This window comes from Rhincodon typus, chromosome 16 (assembly GCF_021869965.1).
Source record: "Rhincodon typus isolate 14 chromosome 16, sRhiTyp1.1, whole genome shotgun sequence".
NCBI lineage: Eukaryota > Metazoa > Chordata > Chondrichthyes > Orectolobiformes > Rhincodontidae > Rhincodon > Rhincodon typus.
Window position 1 is genome coordinate 8,808,433 of NC_063347.1, and position 17,208 is coordinate 8,825,640.

General features: G+C 43.5%; 1 protein-coding gene across 1 annotated transcript in view; it reads right to left on the bottom strand.

Moving 5' to 3' along the window:
• LOC109930673 (high mobility group protein HMGI-C-like) overlaps window positions 1–17,208 on the bottom strand; it is a 71,217-nt gene that overhangs the window by 41,254 nt on the left and 12,755 nt on the right. The window contains exon 3 of the mRNA XM_048606682.1: window positions 11,522–11,572. Coding sequence (XP_048462639.1) covers window positions 11,522–11,572 — 51 coding nt within the window. The remainder of the gene's footprint in view (window positions 1–11,521; window positions 11,573–17,208) is intronic.

The following is a 17,208-nucleotide window of genomic DNA, read 5'->3' on the forward strand; positions in this document are numbered from 1 at the left end:
CAGGGAATAAAGGTGAACAAACATCGAAAAGAGAGAGAGAGAAGCTGGGCACAGGGAGAGCTGGATGATACATAATTGAGCGATTGAGGGTCACATGTCGTGTTGGAATATGGATAATTCTGCCTCTGATTTCTTAAATGAAATGGCAAAGGTCTGGAATAGTTTACATATGGGAGTACATTGTTCCTCTGATGAAGAGTCATCTAGACTCAAAACATTAGCTTGCTCTCTCTCCATGGATGCTGCCTGACCTGCTGTGATCTCCAGCACATTTTGTTTTCAGTTCAGATTCCAGCATCTGCAGTAATTTGCTCCGAAAGTTGAACTGGTTATGAAACATCGCTTAAGAGGGTGACTAAGAATGCGTGAGGGGCTGGCGGTGGGGGGAGGGGTGGGGGGTCATTCATGTTGTGTTGCATCAAGCACACAAACAAACCCACCTCCATTTTAAAAAGCAAACTTCCGATAACAGCCTCAATTAAGACCAGAGAGCCAGGCTGCGCACAGTGAAAAGGTCAGACAGCTTCCTTGCAAAAATTACTAGAGAGAGTGCGCTCAGCATTAAACCCAGGTCCAGTGACCCTTAAAGTATTGTCTATTGTTCTCCCAAGAATGCAAACATTGTAGGGGGAGGGGGTGGGGAAGGTATGGCTGAAAGGTGAGAGGGAATGTTGGCAACTGTTGTCCTGATGTGTGGTATCCCTGGAATGTTTATCCCAGCTGAGCACTTCCTTCACTAATAGTCCACATTTCCTCTTCCCCCACTGCTTCTCCAGCACACAACCACACTAATAACCTGCAAGATTACTGCACAGCCCCTCTCAGTCTGCAACTTGGAGGATTCCACAAAACCTCCCTTTGTTGACTGTTGGTTTTGCCATTAGCTGCAGGGGGCAAGTTTCATGGGGAAGCGTATATTTGCCTAACGCCCCCTCTCTCTGTTTGACCTCTTCAAGGCTGAGTTGTCAGATAAAGTGAGGAAGTCACAAGGAGTCTGTTCCTTTAAAGCCTGGTTGGAGATTTGTGTGGGAGGCAGCAGGGGGTCAATTGGTTACATTAGAAGTGTTTGAAAGCTGTAGAGGAGTGGAGCCCTCGCTTGCTCGCCATCCAGACATTCCTCCCTTTAGCAAAGCAGCAAATCCAAGACAGCATAAAGCTCAATACTATAAACAGTCCTCTATTAAAACACTATAATGACACATCTAGAGAAGCCATCTGGTTCACTAATGTCCTTTAGGGAAGAAAACTGCCATCCTCACCTGGCCTGGCCTACATGTGACTCCAGGCCCACAGCAATGTGGTTGACTCTTAACTGCCCTCTGGGCAATTAGGGATGGGCAATAAATGCTGCCTGGTCAGCGACACCCTCAACCCGTGAATGAATAAAGAAAAAAAATTGCAGGATGATAGGACTGATTAAAAAAATTACAGGCCACCAGCTGCATTACTCATTCTTAGCAATATGCTTAATCGAAATGATGCAATTTAGGGTTGTGGGTACAGTCATAATGTCACTGGGCTAGTAATCCAGAGGCCCAGGCAAGCAAACAATCTGGAAGTCTGGGTCCAAATCCCACCACAGGCAACTGGTGGAGTGTAAATTCAGTTGAAGAATCTGCATCGGCGACGTTGACTGTGACAACTATATCACTGATTATTATTAAAACCAATCTGATTCATTCATGCCTTCCGAGGCAAGAAGATCAGCCAGCCTTTCCTGTTCTGGTCTACATGTCACTTCAGTCTCACAGTAATGTGGCTGTGTCATAAAATACACCCTGGGCCACTCGTACATGGGCAATTAGGGATGGGCAATAAATGTGTTCATCCAGCTCTACACCTTGTTATCTCAGATTCTCCAGCATCGGCAGTTCCTACTATCTCCGGCCTTATCAGTGATATCCACATCCCATGAAAGAATAAAGATCAAAGAAACTGAGCCAGGGATGTAGGCTTATGACATTTAAATTTATCATCTTAGCCGTATATCTAGGAACTGAGGGAGTGGGTCTCCCACCTCTCAGCTCCTACTATCTAGAAGGACAAGGGCAGTAGATAGATGGGAACAAAACCACCTGCGAGTTCCCCTCCAAGCCTCACATCATCCTGACTTGGAAATATATTGCCATTCCTTCACTGACGCTGGGTCAAAATCCTGGAACTCCCTCCCTAACAACACTGCCCCTACATCCCAAAGATTGCAGCAGTCCAAGAAGGTAGTTCACCAGCACCCTCTGAAGAGCAGTTAGACATGGATAATAATTACGGTACACTGCCAGTGATGGCCATATCTCGTGAATGAATAAAGAAAATTAAAAACTGGTTGCAAAGACATGTTCAATTATGGCAACAGTGTCTGGCTGTTCCTCACAAATACAACGTCTTGTCACTGCTCCTGACAAAGTGTAGGGGGCGATGTTTAGAGGGGACCTATATTTCTACCACTTCCACCCACCCAATCTCCAGCATAAACTCCTGGAAATTCAGGGACCTATTTATCAGATTCAGTTCCAGTGCTGCCGTCCCTCTGTTTCCTCTTCGAATGGGAATTGATCTGAAGAATTGCATAGAGTTTGCAACTATTTCTTCAACGGAGTGAGATCATTTAAAAACTATTGAGTTTAAAATGGTTACACCTGAAAATTCACCATCTGTTGTCCACACGGTTGAGAAATACCTACATTTTTACGATGCCATATCATACCCTCTGAAACACCACAATGTTACCTCTTAACATGAATTATTTTGAAATGCAGTTACTATTCTTATACAGTTGATTGTAGGAGACAGTTTTCACACAGCAAGGTCATTCGACTGCAAGGGCTATCATTGGGGTGTGCCCAATTGCACTGCAGGGTCTACCATTGGGTCGCCCCCAATTGCACTGCAGGGGCTATCATTGGGGCATCCCCACTTACACTGCAGGGGTAAAGCGGTAAGTGTTACTTGCAGTGTGTCGAGCCTTAAACTATCTTGTGGTGGGTTTGTGCTTATAATACATTTGCACGTCCTGAGTACTCATCAGTGTAAAACTTTTTAACATTATCCAGAGAGCAGGCTGCAAAGTCAGCAGGGCACAAGGAACTGTGTGGCACTCAGTTTGTGATATCATTAGACATGGCTGCAACAGCTGGCTTTGTGTACTTTATGAGTAAGTGTCAGTAGATTCCTTCCTTCCGGGGAATTCTGCCTCCTCAGGTTGTGGGGGGGAGAGGTGGTCTATGGGGTGGTCTATGGGGTGGTCTATGGGGTGGGCTGGGGAAATAGGTGAATGGTAGCTTGCACTGAGAAGCTCAGATGGTGGGGGAGAGGGGTGCAGACTGGGATCGGGATGATGCAGGAGTGAAAGCAGCCTACAGGGAAGTGTGGGATTGGAAACATGGAGGTGTGAAATGGGAAGGACCTGGCATTCCGGGTGTGGGTATGGAGACAATCAAGGCAAGGAAATTTTTTTTTCATTCATTTCGTGGGATGTGGACATTGCTGGCTGGGGCAGCATTTCTTGCCCATCCCTAGTTGCCCTTGAGAAGGTGGTGGGGAGCTGCCTTCTTGAACCACTGCAGTCCACCTGCCGTGGGTTGAACCACAATGCAATTAGGGAGGGAATTTCAGGGTTATGACCCAGCGACAGTGAAGGAAACGGCAATATATTTCCAAGTCAGGATGGTGAGTGGCCTTGAGGGAAACTTGCAGGGGGTGTATCTGCGGCCCTTGTTCTTCTAGATGGAAGTGGTTGTCGGTTTGGAAGGTTCTGTCTGAGGATCTTTGGTGAATTTCTGCAGCGCATCTTGTAGATAGTACACACTGCTGCTACTGACCATTAGTGGAGAGAGTGAATGCTTGTGGATGTGGTGCCAATCAAGCGGGCTGCTTTGTCCTGGATGGTGTCAAGCTTCTTGAGTGTTGTTGGGGCTGCACCCATCCAGGCAAGTGGGGAGTATTCCATCATGTTCCTGGCTTGTGCCTTGTAGATGATGGACAGGCTTCGGGGAGTCAGGAGGTGAGTTACTCACTGCAGGACTCAGCCTCTGACCTGCTCTTATAGCCACTATGTTTATGTGGTGTGTCAGTTGAGTGTCTTGTCAATGGTAACTCCCCCAGGATATTGATAGTGGGGGAATTCAGTAAAGTAACACCATTCAATGTCAAGGGATGTTCATACAATCATAGAATCCCTACAGTGTGGGAACAGGCCCTTCGGCCCAACATGTCCACACCGACCCACAAAGCATCCCACCCAGACCCATCCCCCTGTAAACCCCACCTAGTCTACACATCCCTGAACACTATGGGCAAATTAACATGGCCAATTTACCTAGCCTGCACACCTTTGGATTGTGGGAGGAAACCCACGCAGACACGGGGAGAATGTGCAAACTCCACACAGACAGTCACCCGAAAGTGGAATCAAACCCGGGTCCCTGGTGCTGTGAGGCAGCAGTGCTAACCACTGTGCCACCGTGCCATGTTGGTTACAATGGTTCTTATTGGAGATGATCATAACATGGCATGTGTGTTGCATGAATGTTACTTGCCACTCGTCAGCCCAAGCCTGGATATTGTCCAGATCTTGTTGCATTTGAACAAGGACTGCTTCAGTATGTGAGGAGTCACGAATGGCATTGAACATTGTGCAATCATCAGCGAACGTCCTCACTTCTGATCTTATGATGGAGGGAAGGTCTTGACATGGGCTTTTAGAGGTGGGATCAGTACTATCCAAATGTGAATCCATCTCTAGGAGTTGGTTGCAAAGTCCAGGCAGGGCGTTGTGTTCACTGACAACAGTTCAGTTACCCTCCCCTCCTTGCTCAGACTGGGACTATGTCCTTTACAATGGAGGGAAAGCCCAGCGGAGCCAAAAAATTCAGCCATATCCCACAGAATGATGAGTACAACACTGGACACAAACAAGAACTTTAAATACAGAATGAACAAAAAATAAAAACCCCAACATTATTCCTTCACAATAAAGCAAATATCCTTGGCCCTTTTGTGATGAATGCACATCCAACCACATGTGTGTGCCAATACATTTAGCTCTCCAAGTAAATTAGCCTCAAAACTAGTTCAATGTCCTTTAGGGAAGGAAACTGCCATTCTTACCAGGTCTGGACTACATGTGACTCCAGACCCACAGCAATGTTGACTCTTAACTGCCCTCTGGGCAATTAGGATGGGCAATTAACGCTGGCCTGGCCAGCAATGCCCTGCATCCTTTGAATGAATAAAAATAAACAGTCCAAAAGTGAAACCAGTGTAATGCAATATATTACACGTGAAATTTAATTCTGAAGAAATACGCTTCCACCTTTGTGCTCTTGGGTCACATGTTAATGGTCAGGAAAGTTGTAGCCGTGATGCACAGCTTCCCTGTTTTGATGAGAAGACCTTTAATAGGTTGCTACATTGTCAGCTGATGCCAGGTTTCAACCAATGAATAGCTTCCCTCATTGTAGAATGGTATGGGCTTTCCCCACATGCATCTGGCATTTAAAATATTAAATGAAATCCCATGGGAAGTGGGAAATAGCAAGGCAGCGTATAGTTCTGGTTATGCTGTTTGGAACGGATCTCTGATGTTGACAAAATCCCTTCCAAGTCTTGGATTTCTACAGATCCAACTAATCGTGCACAATGCTACAATGCTGGATTTCAAAATGACACACTCACCTCTGATTTGCAAGGTTGTGGGTTCAAGTCCTATTCCAAGCTGACTGTTTGCAGTGCTGAGGGGATGCTGCAATGTTGGGCATGCTGCTCTGTAAGATGTAGGAGCACAAGTAGGCCATTCAGCCCATTGAGTTGGCTCTGCCATTCAATGAGATCATGGCTGATCCGATACTGTTCAGCTCCACTTTCCTTTCTTTTTCTCATAGCCTTTGATTCCCTTACTGATTAAAAATCTGCCCATCTCAGTCTTGAGAAAGGGCAGGACCCAGACTCTACAACCATTTGTGGTGAAGGATGCCATAGATCCACAAACACCTGAAAAAAGAAAGGTTTACTCATCTTTGTTTTAAATATTTAATCCCTCATTCGGAGATTATGCCCTCTGGTCCTAGACTCTCTCACAAGGGGACATGACCTTTCTCTCGTTACTATTTCAGGACCCTCAAAATCTTGTAAGCTTCCATAAAAAGTGTTTGGATTCGATTGTAAACAAAGGTCTGTGTCCTGGTCAACATTTATCTCTGTGCCAACATCACACACAAAACAATGATTTGGCCATCTGCGGTGTCAAAATACAGAGCTGTGTTCAGTCACTATTGTAATATTTTAACTATACTTCAATGATGTAAAGAACTTTGAGATGTTTAATTCTGGTCTCCCTGCTATGGGAAAGATGTTGTGAAACTTGAAAGGATTCAGAAAAGATTTACAGGGATGTTGCCGGGTTGGAGGGTTCGAGCTATGGGGAGAGGCTGAATAGACTGGGGCTATTTTCCCTGGAGTGTCAGAGGCTGAGGAGGTGACCTTATAGAAGTTTCTAAAATGATGAGGGGCATGGATAGGGTGAGTAGTTGAGGTCATTTTTTTTCCCCCAGGGTAGGAAAGTTCAAAACTAGACAGCATAAGTTTAAGGGCGAGGGGTGGAAGATTTAAAAGGGACCCAAGGAGCAACTTTTTCATGCAGAAGGTGGTGCGTGTATGGAAATAAACTGCTGGAGGAAGTGGTGGAGGCTGGTACAATTACAACATTTAAAAGGCATTGGGATGGGTACATGAATAGGAAGGGTTTAGATGGATATGGGCCAAATACTGGCAAATGGGACAAGATTAATTTGGGATATCTGGTTGGCATGGACGAGTTGGACCGAGAGGTCTGTTTCTGCACTGTACATCTCTATGACTATGACTCCAAATGGGCCTAACGCAGACAAATGGGACTAGTTTAGTTTGGGAAACGTGGTCAGTGTGGACGAGTTGGACCTCAGGGTCTGTTTCTGTGCTGTATGACTCTATGGCTTCATGTCTATACTGGCATTGAAAAGTGGCATCCAATATCATCCCAAAGTAAACAGTACCAGTGGCAATGTCATTGGACTAAAAACTGAAGTTGCTGGAAAAGCTCAGCAGATCTGGCCGCATCTGTGAAGAAAAAAATCAGTGTTAACGTTTCGGGTCCGATGACCCTTCCTCAGAACTGGAGCCGAAACGTTAACTCTGATTTTTTTCTTCACAGATGCGGCCAGATCTGCTGAACTTTTCCAGAAACTTCTGTTTTTGTTCTTGATTTACAGCATCTGCAGTCCTTTCGGTTTTTATGTCACTGGACTAATAATTCTGAGACCCAGGCTAATTCTCTGGGAAGCTGAGTTCAAGTCTCACCACGGAATTTAAACTTAGTAATTAAATCTGGAATGGTGCAACTAATTCCAAGGCTTTCTTGAATAGCCAGGATGCGTATGAGGGGAAGAATGGTCTCCATTTCTGATAATTCTGCCACACTTAAGCTTTGATCAGGTTTACTTCCCTTTCTGATCAAGGTCCAAACACTGCTGCGAGAGCTGGGTATTTCTCTGGTTTAATGTGGGGCTCCACAAACTTGTTAAAAGCTTGAACGAGGCTAATTGAAAGCACACTACTTGCTGCTGCACAATGAATATCAGAAAACACTGCCTGTAAAAGCCCCAGATGGGAAATAAATTACTGTTGTTTATGGGGGATGTTGTTGTGATGTTTTAATTGCATTCCGATGCCCACCAATTACTGCCCTCGGTATCCGCAACACTGCATTCAGTGCACTTCTTATAATTAATTAAAAACACATCAAAAATCCCCAATAAACTTCCCTTATTTCCATCTGTTCAGTGAACTGGGTGTTTGCTTTGCTAGGAGAAAATCACTTCAAAGAGGCAGGCAAGGCTTCATTTTTAAAGTTTTTTTTAAAATTCATGCACAGGATGTAGGCATTGCTGGCTAGGCTAGCATTTATTGTCCATCCCTAATTGCCCTGAGGGCAGTCGAGAGTCAACTATATTACCGTTGGTCTGGAGTCCCATGTAGGCGAGGACAGCAGTTTCCTTCCCTAAAGGATAGTAGCAATTCAGATGGGCATTTTCTGGTCATCATTAGGCAACTCTTAATTCCAGATTTTTATTGGATTCAAATTCCACTCTCTGTCATGGCAGAATTTGAACCTGGGACCCCAGAACATTACCTGGGTCCCTGGATTAATAGTTTCGCAATTGAAACACGAGGCCATTGCCCCCCTTTTTCTACATGAACAGGCTCCTTTGACCTCTAGACCATTCTACTTCTGCAGGAAAGGTTGGCAGTGTTGGGCCTACAGGTTGGAAGTTCTAGAAGAATTGTGGACTTGAGTAATTATTTGAATAGTGTCTGAACAGACTCATGAGCATGAGTTACCCGCAGCAATCTAATACCAGGAGTCAGTCAGATGCTGTATAGGAGGAACGGATGCCTGGGAGTGAGTTACAGATCTCAAAGAGTTGCAAGTTAATGTGTGTAATAAGGGATAACTCAAACCTGGGTACATCCATAGGATCTAGCAAAGAGATACAGATCACTCATACACTTAATAAATGGAGAACTGGAAATGTGTTACAAGACATTGATCTAATTGAGGGAGTTTAAGAGGGCTTACGTATGGATGGTAGATATTTGGGAGCAATTTAAATTCTATAAGATATTTGCTGTCTTGTGGCACAGTGGTGGTTTGTCCAGTTTGGACCAGAGTTCAAATCTCATTTCCAGACATGATGACCACTGATAAAGTATTCATGGTGCGATTCAGTTGGCTGACAATCAGATTTTCCTCACATTCCCAAAGGCAATAAGACACGTGATATGCTTAAAAAAAAATCAAGAAGACCACATCATCTCTCAAACTGTCAGAGGGAAGTAACTGGTAGGATTTAAATTCAAAAAAGTGTGGAATTAAAAGTCTAACGACGACCATGAATCTATTACTGCTCTTTGTGAGAACTCACCTCGTTCACTAATGTCCTTCACTGACTCTTAACTGCCCTATGAAATTTTTTTTATTTGTTCACGGGATGAGGGCGTCGCTGGCCAGGCCAGCATTTATTGCCCATCCCCAATTGCCCAGAGGGCAGTTAAGAGTCAACCACATTGCTGTGGGTCTGGAGTCACATGTAGGCCAGACCAGGTAAGGATGGCAGTTTCCTTCCCTAAAGGACATTAGTGAACCAGATGGGTTTTTCCAACAACTGACAATGGATTCACAGTCATCATTAGACTCTTAATTCTAGATATTCATTGAATTCAAATGCCTCCATCTGCCATGGTGGGATTCAAACCTGGGTCCCAAGAATGTTATCTGGGTCTCTGGATTAACAGTCCAGCGATGATACCATTAAGGCCATTGCCTCCCCTTGTAGTTATATCAATTGCTGGAAAGGGAAAAGCAAGCAATGAAACTAGATGTACCACTCGGTATCCATGCTGTCCCTAACAATGCTGTGGGTGTCCCTACATCAGACGGACTGCAGTGGTTCAAACAGGCAGCTCACCACCACCTTAAGGACAACTAGGGACGGCCAATAAATGCTGCCATGACCAGCAATGCCCACATCCCATGAAGGAATAATAAAAACAAACCCAACACAGTCTAAATTAACCCAACAATTATACTCAGTAGCAAATACAGCTGGCCCCCTGAACAAAGACAAGGTCCAACTGGATTAAACAGATTACTGCTGATGCGGTCTCAGTCACTCATGGCCCACAGACTCCATATCTACAGTAAGAAGTTAAGGCCACTTATTCCTGAAAAGGTTTGGGCAGGGAGCAGGTTCCCTGCATTTGTACTCAGTAGAAATTAGAATCCAGCCTAGAACAGCAGCTTGCTCCAGAGACTGGTATCTGATACCATCACAGACAGAAAGTGAGAACACAATGTCCATCAATTTGAACAGAAAGTGTAACAGTTGTGTTTTTTCCTTCTTCTATTCTTTCAAGGGGATGTAGGTGTTAATGCTGAGGTCAATGTTTGTTGTCCATCCCTACCTTGAAATGAGTAGTTTCCTTGACCATTTCAGAGGGTAGTTAAGAGTCAACCATTGGCTTGGAGCCATCAGGTAGGCCAGAGCAGGAGTCAATGGCAGATTTTCTTGTCCTAAAGGGTGCTAGTGACCCGGAGGGTTTTAATGACAAACCTTCATGACACCATCCCTGGGACCAGCTTTCAATTCCTAAATTATTTGTTGAATTTAAATTTCACCAGCTGCTGTGGGGTTTTAACCCATGTCCCCACAGTATTAGTGATATTAGCATAATGACACCACCTTCACCTCTTCTACAATCAGAGAATTGTTATAGCACAGGAGGCCATTTGATCCATCATATGCATGCTGCCTCTCCTAGGAAGCAATCCACATTCGACACTCCCCACATCCATGTACATTCACCCTTTTTTTAAGAGATACTGAATATTTAGAAAATAGAGAAAGATTTATGGCAGAGTGAGGCCACTTTGTGAGACCAATTTATGTTAAATTGTTGGTCAAAGATTTACAAAAATGCTACTGGACTTCAGGGTTTAAGGTATGAGGAGGCATGAGACTAAAGAGGCCTGCTTTCTCTAGAATTTAGAGGGTTAAGGTGTCATATGCTCAAATTCTTCAAGATATTAACATGAAAAGACACAATAGATAAAGAGAAACTATTTCCACCCGTTCTGAATTCTAGAACAAAGGGTCATAGTCTGAGAATTAGACCCAAGCCACTCAGGGGAGATGTTAGGAAGCACTTCTACACAGATAGGGTGGTAGGGGTTTGGAACTCTCTTCCACAAATGTCAGTAGGTTCTGGATTTTAAATCTAAGATAGATACATTTTTGTTAAGCAACGGCATTGAGGGATATGGGCCACAGATTTTTCATGATCTCACTGAATGGTGGTACAAGCTCGAGGCGCTGAATAAACTACTCAGAGCACAGAAACTGACCCTTCGGTCCAATCACTCCATGGAGACCACAATCCCAAGCTAAACTAGGCCCACCTTTCTGCGCTTGGTCCATATCCCTGCAAACATTCCTTATTTATGTACTTATCTAATTCCCATTCCTATGTTCCAAAATCTCTGTGACTACGTAACTGCAGACTTCTGTCGTGACTGACACAAGTTAATTCAGTACAAAGTGTCTTTGATATTAACTTGCATATTGACATGCCGTTGGTTCACTGAAATACATAAAATCAGTTCCCTCCCTGTCTTGTCTTCAACAAGATAAAACCAGCCCAGTCCATGCAAGTGACACCATCAAGTACTCAGCTAGCTAAGAGCAGTCTGCAGTAAATCACTTTAGCATACCTATGATGGGCCGAATTACCTCCCTCAGGGTTGCAAGAAAACGTGCCCCTCCTTCTTATTGACTTTTCCATTATTGGCAGGGTGCTTGTGAATGAAAACATGGGGAGGGATATTAGAAAATGCAATACCATGGTCTCAGTGAACATTGGAAAGGATAGAACTCCATAACAGCAGGGAAGTAACTTTGTTGTACACATTGTATGTCGCTCTGTCACTTACCCATTTTCTCGGTCTTCCTCTAGGCCGTTTCACTCTAGGTGGCTCTGCTTTCTGCAGATACAGACAATAGGCAATTAGACAATTCAATTAACAAGGGATTCAATTACTCAAGAATAGTTTGAACATTGCTGCATTTTGGTGTTTTGTTATGTCTCATAGTCAATATTTTAGATAATGATAAAAGACATGCTTACAATAACATCACTGCATTGTAGTTTGTAACCTGTAGTTATACAGATCTCATACTCCATCTTAACCTGTATCATGTGAACCATAATACTCTACTGGAAGCATGCTTGTCTGTTGCAACTCAACAGCTTAATATTCACCCAGATACTTATGTGCCTGAGGAATATAATACTTGTGCACAACAGTTAGTTGTGATAGCAGCCTGTTAAAGTATGCAGTGCCACAATATCCACATTCAGTTGCTTTTCTTACTGGATAACATAAATATTGCCACATCAGTTAATAACACCCTGTTGGTGACAAACCCACACTAATTGCTCCCAATCATTGAATCCTATGAGCTTACAACTGATGCCATTTTACTTGGCATCATTATCCAGCATTAACATCCATTGCAGGAATACCCAAGGACATATTTTCTGCCCCATCTGTGTTAATTGACCAAGTAGAGGGCTAGAGTGGTGCCCTGTGCAAATTATCAGCACATTGAGAGCAATTACTCCAAGCAGCAATTAGATCCTCAGGACAAGTCAGCAAGAAAGGGGGAGTGACACGAATTTTTAAAAAAGTTTGGGCCACTAAATACTGGCAATGCAAGAGTAAATGTTTGCAATATGCCTAATTCTGCACATTATGAACAGGCCACTATGCAATGTGCTGTACACCAGTTCTGAACCAGTGGGACAAATCTTCATTAAACCATAGTTTTGTATTCCTGTTCTTGAACAACACCCAGTGTTCCTCGATTTTAAAAAAAGAGCACATCCAGATATTTGGGTGAGGACAGGCTTGGGTTCCGTTGTGAAGGCCTTTTGGGCTGCTCGCACATACCTGGGTGAGGTACCAACCAACTGTGAAAAACTGCCCCAGTCATGGGTCAGTGCCTCCAGGAGAAAATGGAGGGCATCATAAAGTTCTGTTTCCTTTTCAAAGAACTAAATTAAAATGGGGGTCGACAAAAATTCTCTCTCCTGCAAAGGGACAGAAACCAGGTGCCAAATCTTTACAGGGACAACAAGGTGCAGGGCTGGATGAACACAGCAGGCCAAGCAGCATCATAGGAGCAGAGAGGCTGACGTTTCGGGCCTAGACCCTTCATCAGAAAAGGGGGAGGGGAAGGGGGTTTTGAAATAAATAGGGAGAGAGTGGGAGGCGGATAGAAGAGGGATAGAGGAGAGGATCAGTGGAGAGCGATAGGATCTTTACTCTGTTCTGAAGAAGAGTCGGATCAGACTCGAAGCTTTAACTCTGTTTCTGTCTCCCAGATGCAGCCAGATCCTCACTCCCAAGCCAGGTAACTCGAATTGGGAAGTTAGCTTGGAGCACTTACTGAAATAAGTCTTCAAAGGCCAGCATACCAGCACCAATCGCCCAACATTTACAAATGCATAGCCTTTGACAATAGCACTGCCTCCCACTGAGTCAGGCATTCAGGGGGCTCCATATCCCTCTCACTCCCCCTTTTATGTCAGCCAGGATTCCCTAATTAGACCAAATTAACAGCTCCAATCAAGGAACCTGTATTCTATTTTAAAAAAACCCAAAAGAACAGCGGACTGTCAATCAGGAACAAAAATAGAAGTTGCTAGAAAAGTTCAGCAGGTCTGGCAGCATCTTAAGAGTCGTAGAATTATAGTGTCATACAGCACAGAAACAGACCCTTTGGTCCAACCAGTCCATGCCAAACATAATCCCAAACTAAACTAGTCCCACCTGCCTGCAATTGGCCCATATCCTGCCAAATAGTACTTATTTATGTACTTCTCTAAATGTCTTTTAACCATTGTAACTGTACCACACCCATCGCTTTCTCTGGAAGTTCATTCTACACAGGAACCATTCTCTGTGTAAATCAAATTGCCCCTCATGTCTTTTTAAAATCTTTCACTTCTCACCTTCAAAATTTGCTCCCCTGTCTTGAAAGCCCCCACGCTATGGAAAAGACACCTGCCATTTGCCTTCTCTATGCCTCTCATGATTTTATAAACCTCTATAAAGGTCACCCCTCAACCTCCTACACTCCAGTGAAAATAGTCCCAGCCTATCCAGCCTCTCTTTATCACTCAAACTCTCCATTCCTGGCAACATCCTGGTAAATCTCTTCTGAACTCTCTCCAGTTTAATAATATCCTTCCAGTAACAGGGAGACCAAAACTGGACACAGCACTCCAGAGGAGGCCTCACCAATGTTCTGTACAACCCCAACATAATGTCTCAACTCCTATACTCAAAAGGTCTGAGCGATGAAGGCAAACATGCTAAACGCCTTAACCACCCTATCTCTATGTGATGCAAACTTCAAAGAATTGTCGTATTGACCAAAAACACATTAGACAAATTTCAAATTGAATTTCATGTTCTTTTTTTTTTAGTCCATATACTATGTTAGTTATTCTTTACTTAATAACGTGTAAGGCTGCACATTAAAAAAAGTGGTCTGAGGAAGGGTCACAGGACGTTAACTCTGATTTTCTCTTCACACTTGCTGCCAGCCCTGCTGAGCTTTTCCAACCCATATTCTATGATGTCTAGCTGACTGAGTTTGGTATAACCACTGCACATACCTTAGGAAAAGATCCTCCAAACTTCCCAATTTACACTCCAGGGATGGGTGTGGGTATGGGATAGATTTGCCCTTGGACAGAGATGAGAAGCAACCAAAGGAGCTACCAAGCACCAAGGACAGCTGTTGAGAAGATTCATCCCTGTTCTCTAGGGATTTTGTTCCATCTGTTATGTTAAATATTTGTCCCTCTATCCCGCACCCTCTCACACCCCATCAACTCCCCTACCCAATCCCCATGACCCATCCAAACCACTCATGCCTCACCCATCCCTCATACCCCTCCTGCTAACTGATGCCAGTGGGTTTCTCTGTAACCACTGCCCTTTTTCCTTAAACCTTCTGTGTTAACTCCCCCAGTGGTCCATTTGGGTAGACCTCAGGAACTATGTTAGATGAAATAAAGTTCTAAACATCTATTAAAAGCTTTTACCATAAATAACAAAACACACCCATTCATGAAAGCTCAATTTGAACTTCAGGAGTCACTCAGCTACTTATCACTTATTAAACCAAATAGATTTGCATTCATGATCCTACATTAAAGCTATCTAGTCCTTTAATAACCTCTTTGAGCTGTCAATCAAACTGTGAATTTGCAATCCCCGTTGCTGGGTTAGTTGTAGTTGTGAAAGGCAGCCAACTCTTTATTCACTAACAGGATGAGGGCATCACTAACTGGCAGCATTTATTGCCCATCCCTAATTGCCCAGAGGGCAGTTCAGAGTCAACCACATTGCTGTGGGCCTGGAGTCACATGTAGGCCCGATCAGGTAAGGATGGCAGTTTCCTTCCCTAAAGGACATTAGTGAACCAGATGGGTTTTTCCAACAATCGACAGTGGATTCATGGTCATCATTAGATTCTTAATTCCAGATATTTTATTGAATTCAAATTCCACCATCTGCCGTGGCAGGATTCGAACCCAGGTCCCCAGAATATTATCTGGGTCTCTGGATTAACAGTCCAGCAAGAATACCACTAGGCCATTGCCTCCCCTATATTACATTATACTATTAACGTAACTATTAAGGTTATAATGATAGGTGAAATCCCAGAGAACTATAGGGCTGTTTTCTGATTAGAGAGGGATGACTAGTGGTGGTTTAATCCAAGGGTCACTATGCCTCAGGCGAGGGGAGAGGTTGAGAAGATAGGACCTTCATGGTGACTTCAGTCAGCTGCAGGATAAGGTCAAGAATCACCTATTACAAATAATGAAACAGATCTATTTCGACTCTTACTGACACATGCAGGCTGGTTCCTAGCAATTTTTTTAAAGGGCAGGAGATTGAAATACCTCCACAGCTCCAGGTTTGTCAACTCTGACTGACATCGGCTGGCCCGATTTTAAAAAAAATTCAGAGGGTTGGGGAATTAAATAACTTGACGGCCTAACAATTCTCCATAATTTATTTGTCCTTCATGAGCATGTATGTCTTCTCCATGAATTGATCCTCCCCACATAGCGGTTAATGCTTTTCCTACAATGAAAACAGAGTCTTTGAACTGAGTTCAAATGGCTCTCTGCTGAGTTTGGATTTCTCTCCGGTGCCCGAGTCACATACCAGACACTTTCCTTGCTGATATATGTGGGATCAGAGGCAGATCAGACCAGACCTGACATTTGTATTGGTCCTTGAAATCTCAATGAGAATGCCGTCCCAACTTTTTTGATTTCAGATGCATTTGACTAAATTAAGTTATTTGATGCAACTGATTTTAAAATACCCACTGTGGTTGGATTTGAACTCTCATCTTTCAGATTATTTAAACAAGATGAGGATTAATAGCCCTATATCATAGTCACCATGCCTGCCATCTCATATTGTTATGCCACACCATCCCTTGTCCCAGGACATCAACTAAGGGTCCAGGGTCACTGATGATGAAAACATGTGCATTGGCTGTAAGTTGATTGAACACTGAAATCAGACAGTTTTAATTAAAAGTCTGCCTTGTTAAAGTCCATTTTTATTTTGGTCATCACTGTTGCCATGTTATTTAAACTGGTAAATTCAAATAACCACCCCATTCACTTAATGCAAATGAAAAGACTTTCAATTAATAGAAGCTGTCTGACAATGATGAAGGACAAGCTATTGAACTTAACACAGAATTATGTCACAAAACCCCTGTTTTACTCTGATTATTACATTACTGCGATTATTATTTTACCACAGGATCCTGTCCTAACTTATGAGGCGAGGTTAAGGAAATTGGGATCTTGCTTTCTTTAGAATCAGGGAGTCTTTGAGGTCTCCAAGTTGACTTTTTCAAGTTTGTGAGGTGGTTGGTAAAAGTTAATCCAGGCCAAATTGTTCACTGACGCAAATGGCTCAAATTTCAGGGGATCAGAGTAAATAAAAGCTTTGGAGAATGAAGAGAAGTCTGATCAACATTTTTTCCCCCTCACACACACACAAAGAGTAAAAGCGTTGATGCCATAATTTACAAGGCCCAGACCTTTGACGTGGGTCATATAAATCAATTCAACGTCCAATTAGATATGTCTCTGGAGTGGGAAGATGGATGGGTGGCTTGACTTCAATCAGGAAGAAACAAGAGTGTTAGCACTTTTTAACGTGTTAGCACTTCTGGGGCAATGTTTGGCACAAAGGGAGCATTCTCTGGGGCATTGTACTGTCAGAGGATCAGTGCTTATCCTCATTCTCCTGTTGAACTTGAGATTAGGGAATGAAGGAAGCTTTAAACACTCCAGGATTTAGTGATGGTTTGTGCTGACACTGTTAGGTTTGACTGGTGACTCTTCAGAATTGGTCCTGGTGTCACTAAGAATTGGCCACTGATGTTCAGAATACTGGTCAGCAAAACAAGGTTGGGGCGGGTTGGGAACATTGTGGGGAAATTAACATATATAGTTTCTTAGACAACAAGGTGCAGGGCTGGATGAACACAGCAGGCCAAGCAGCAT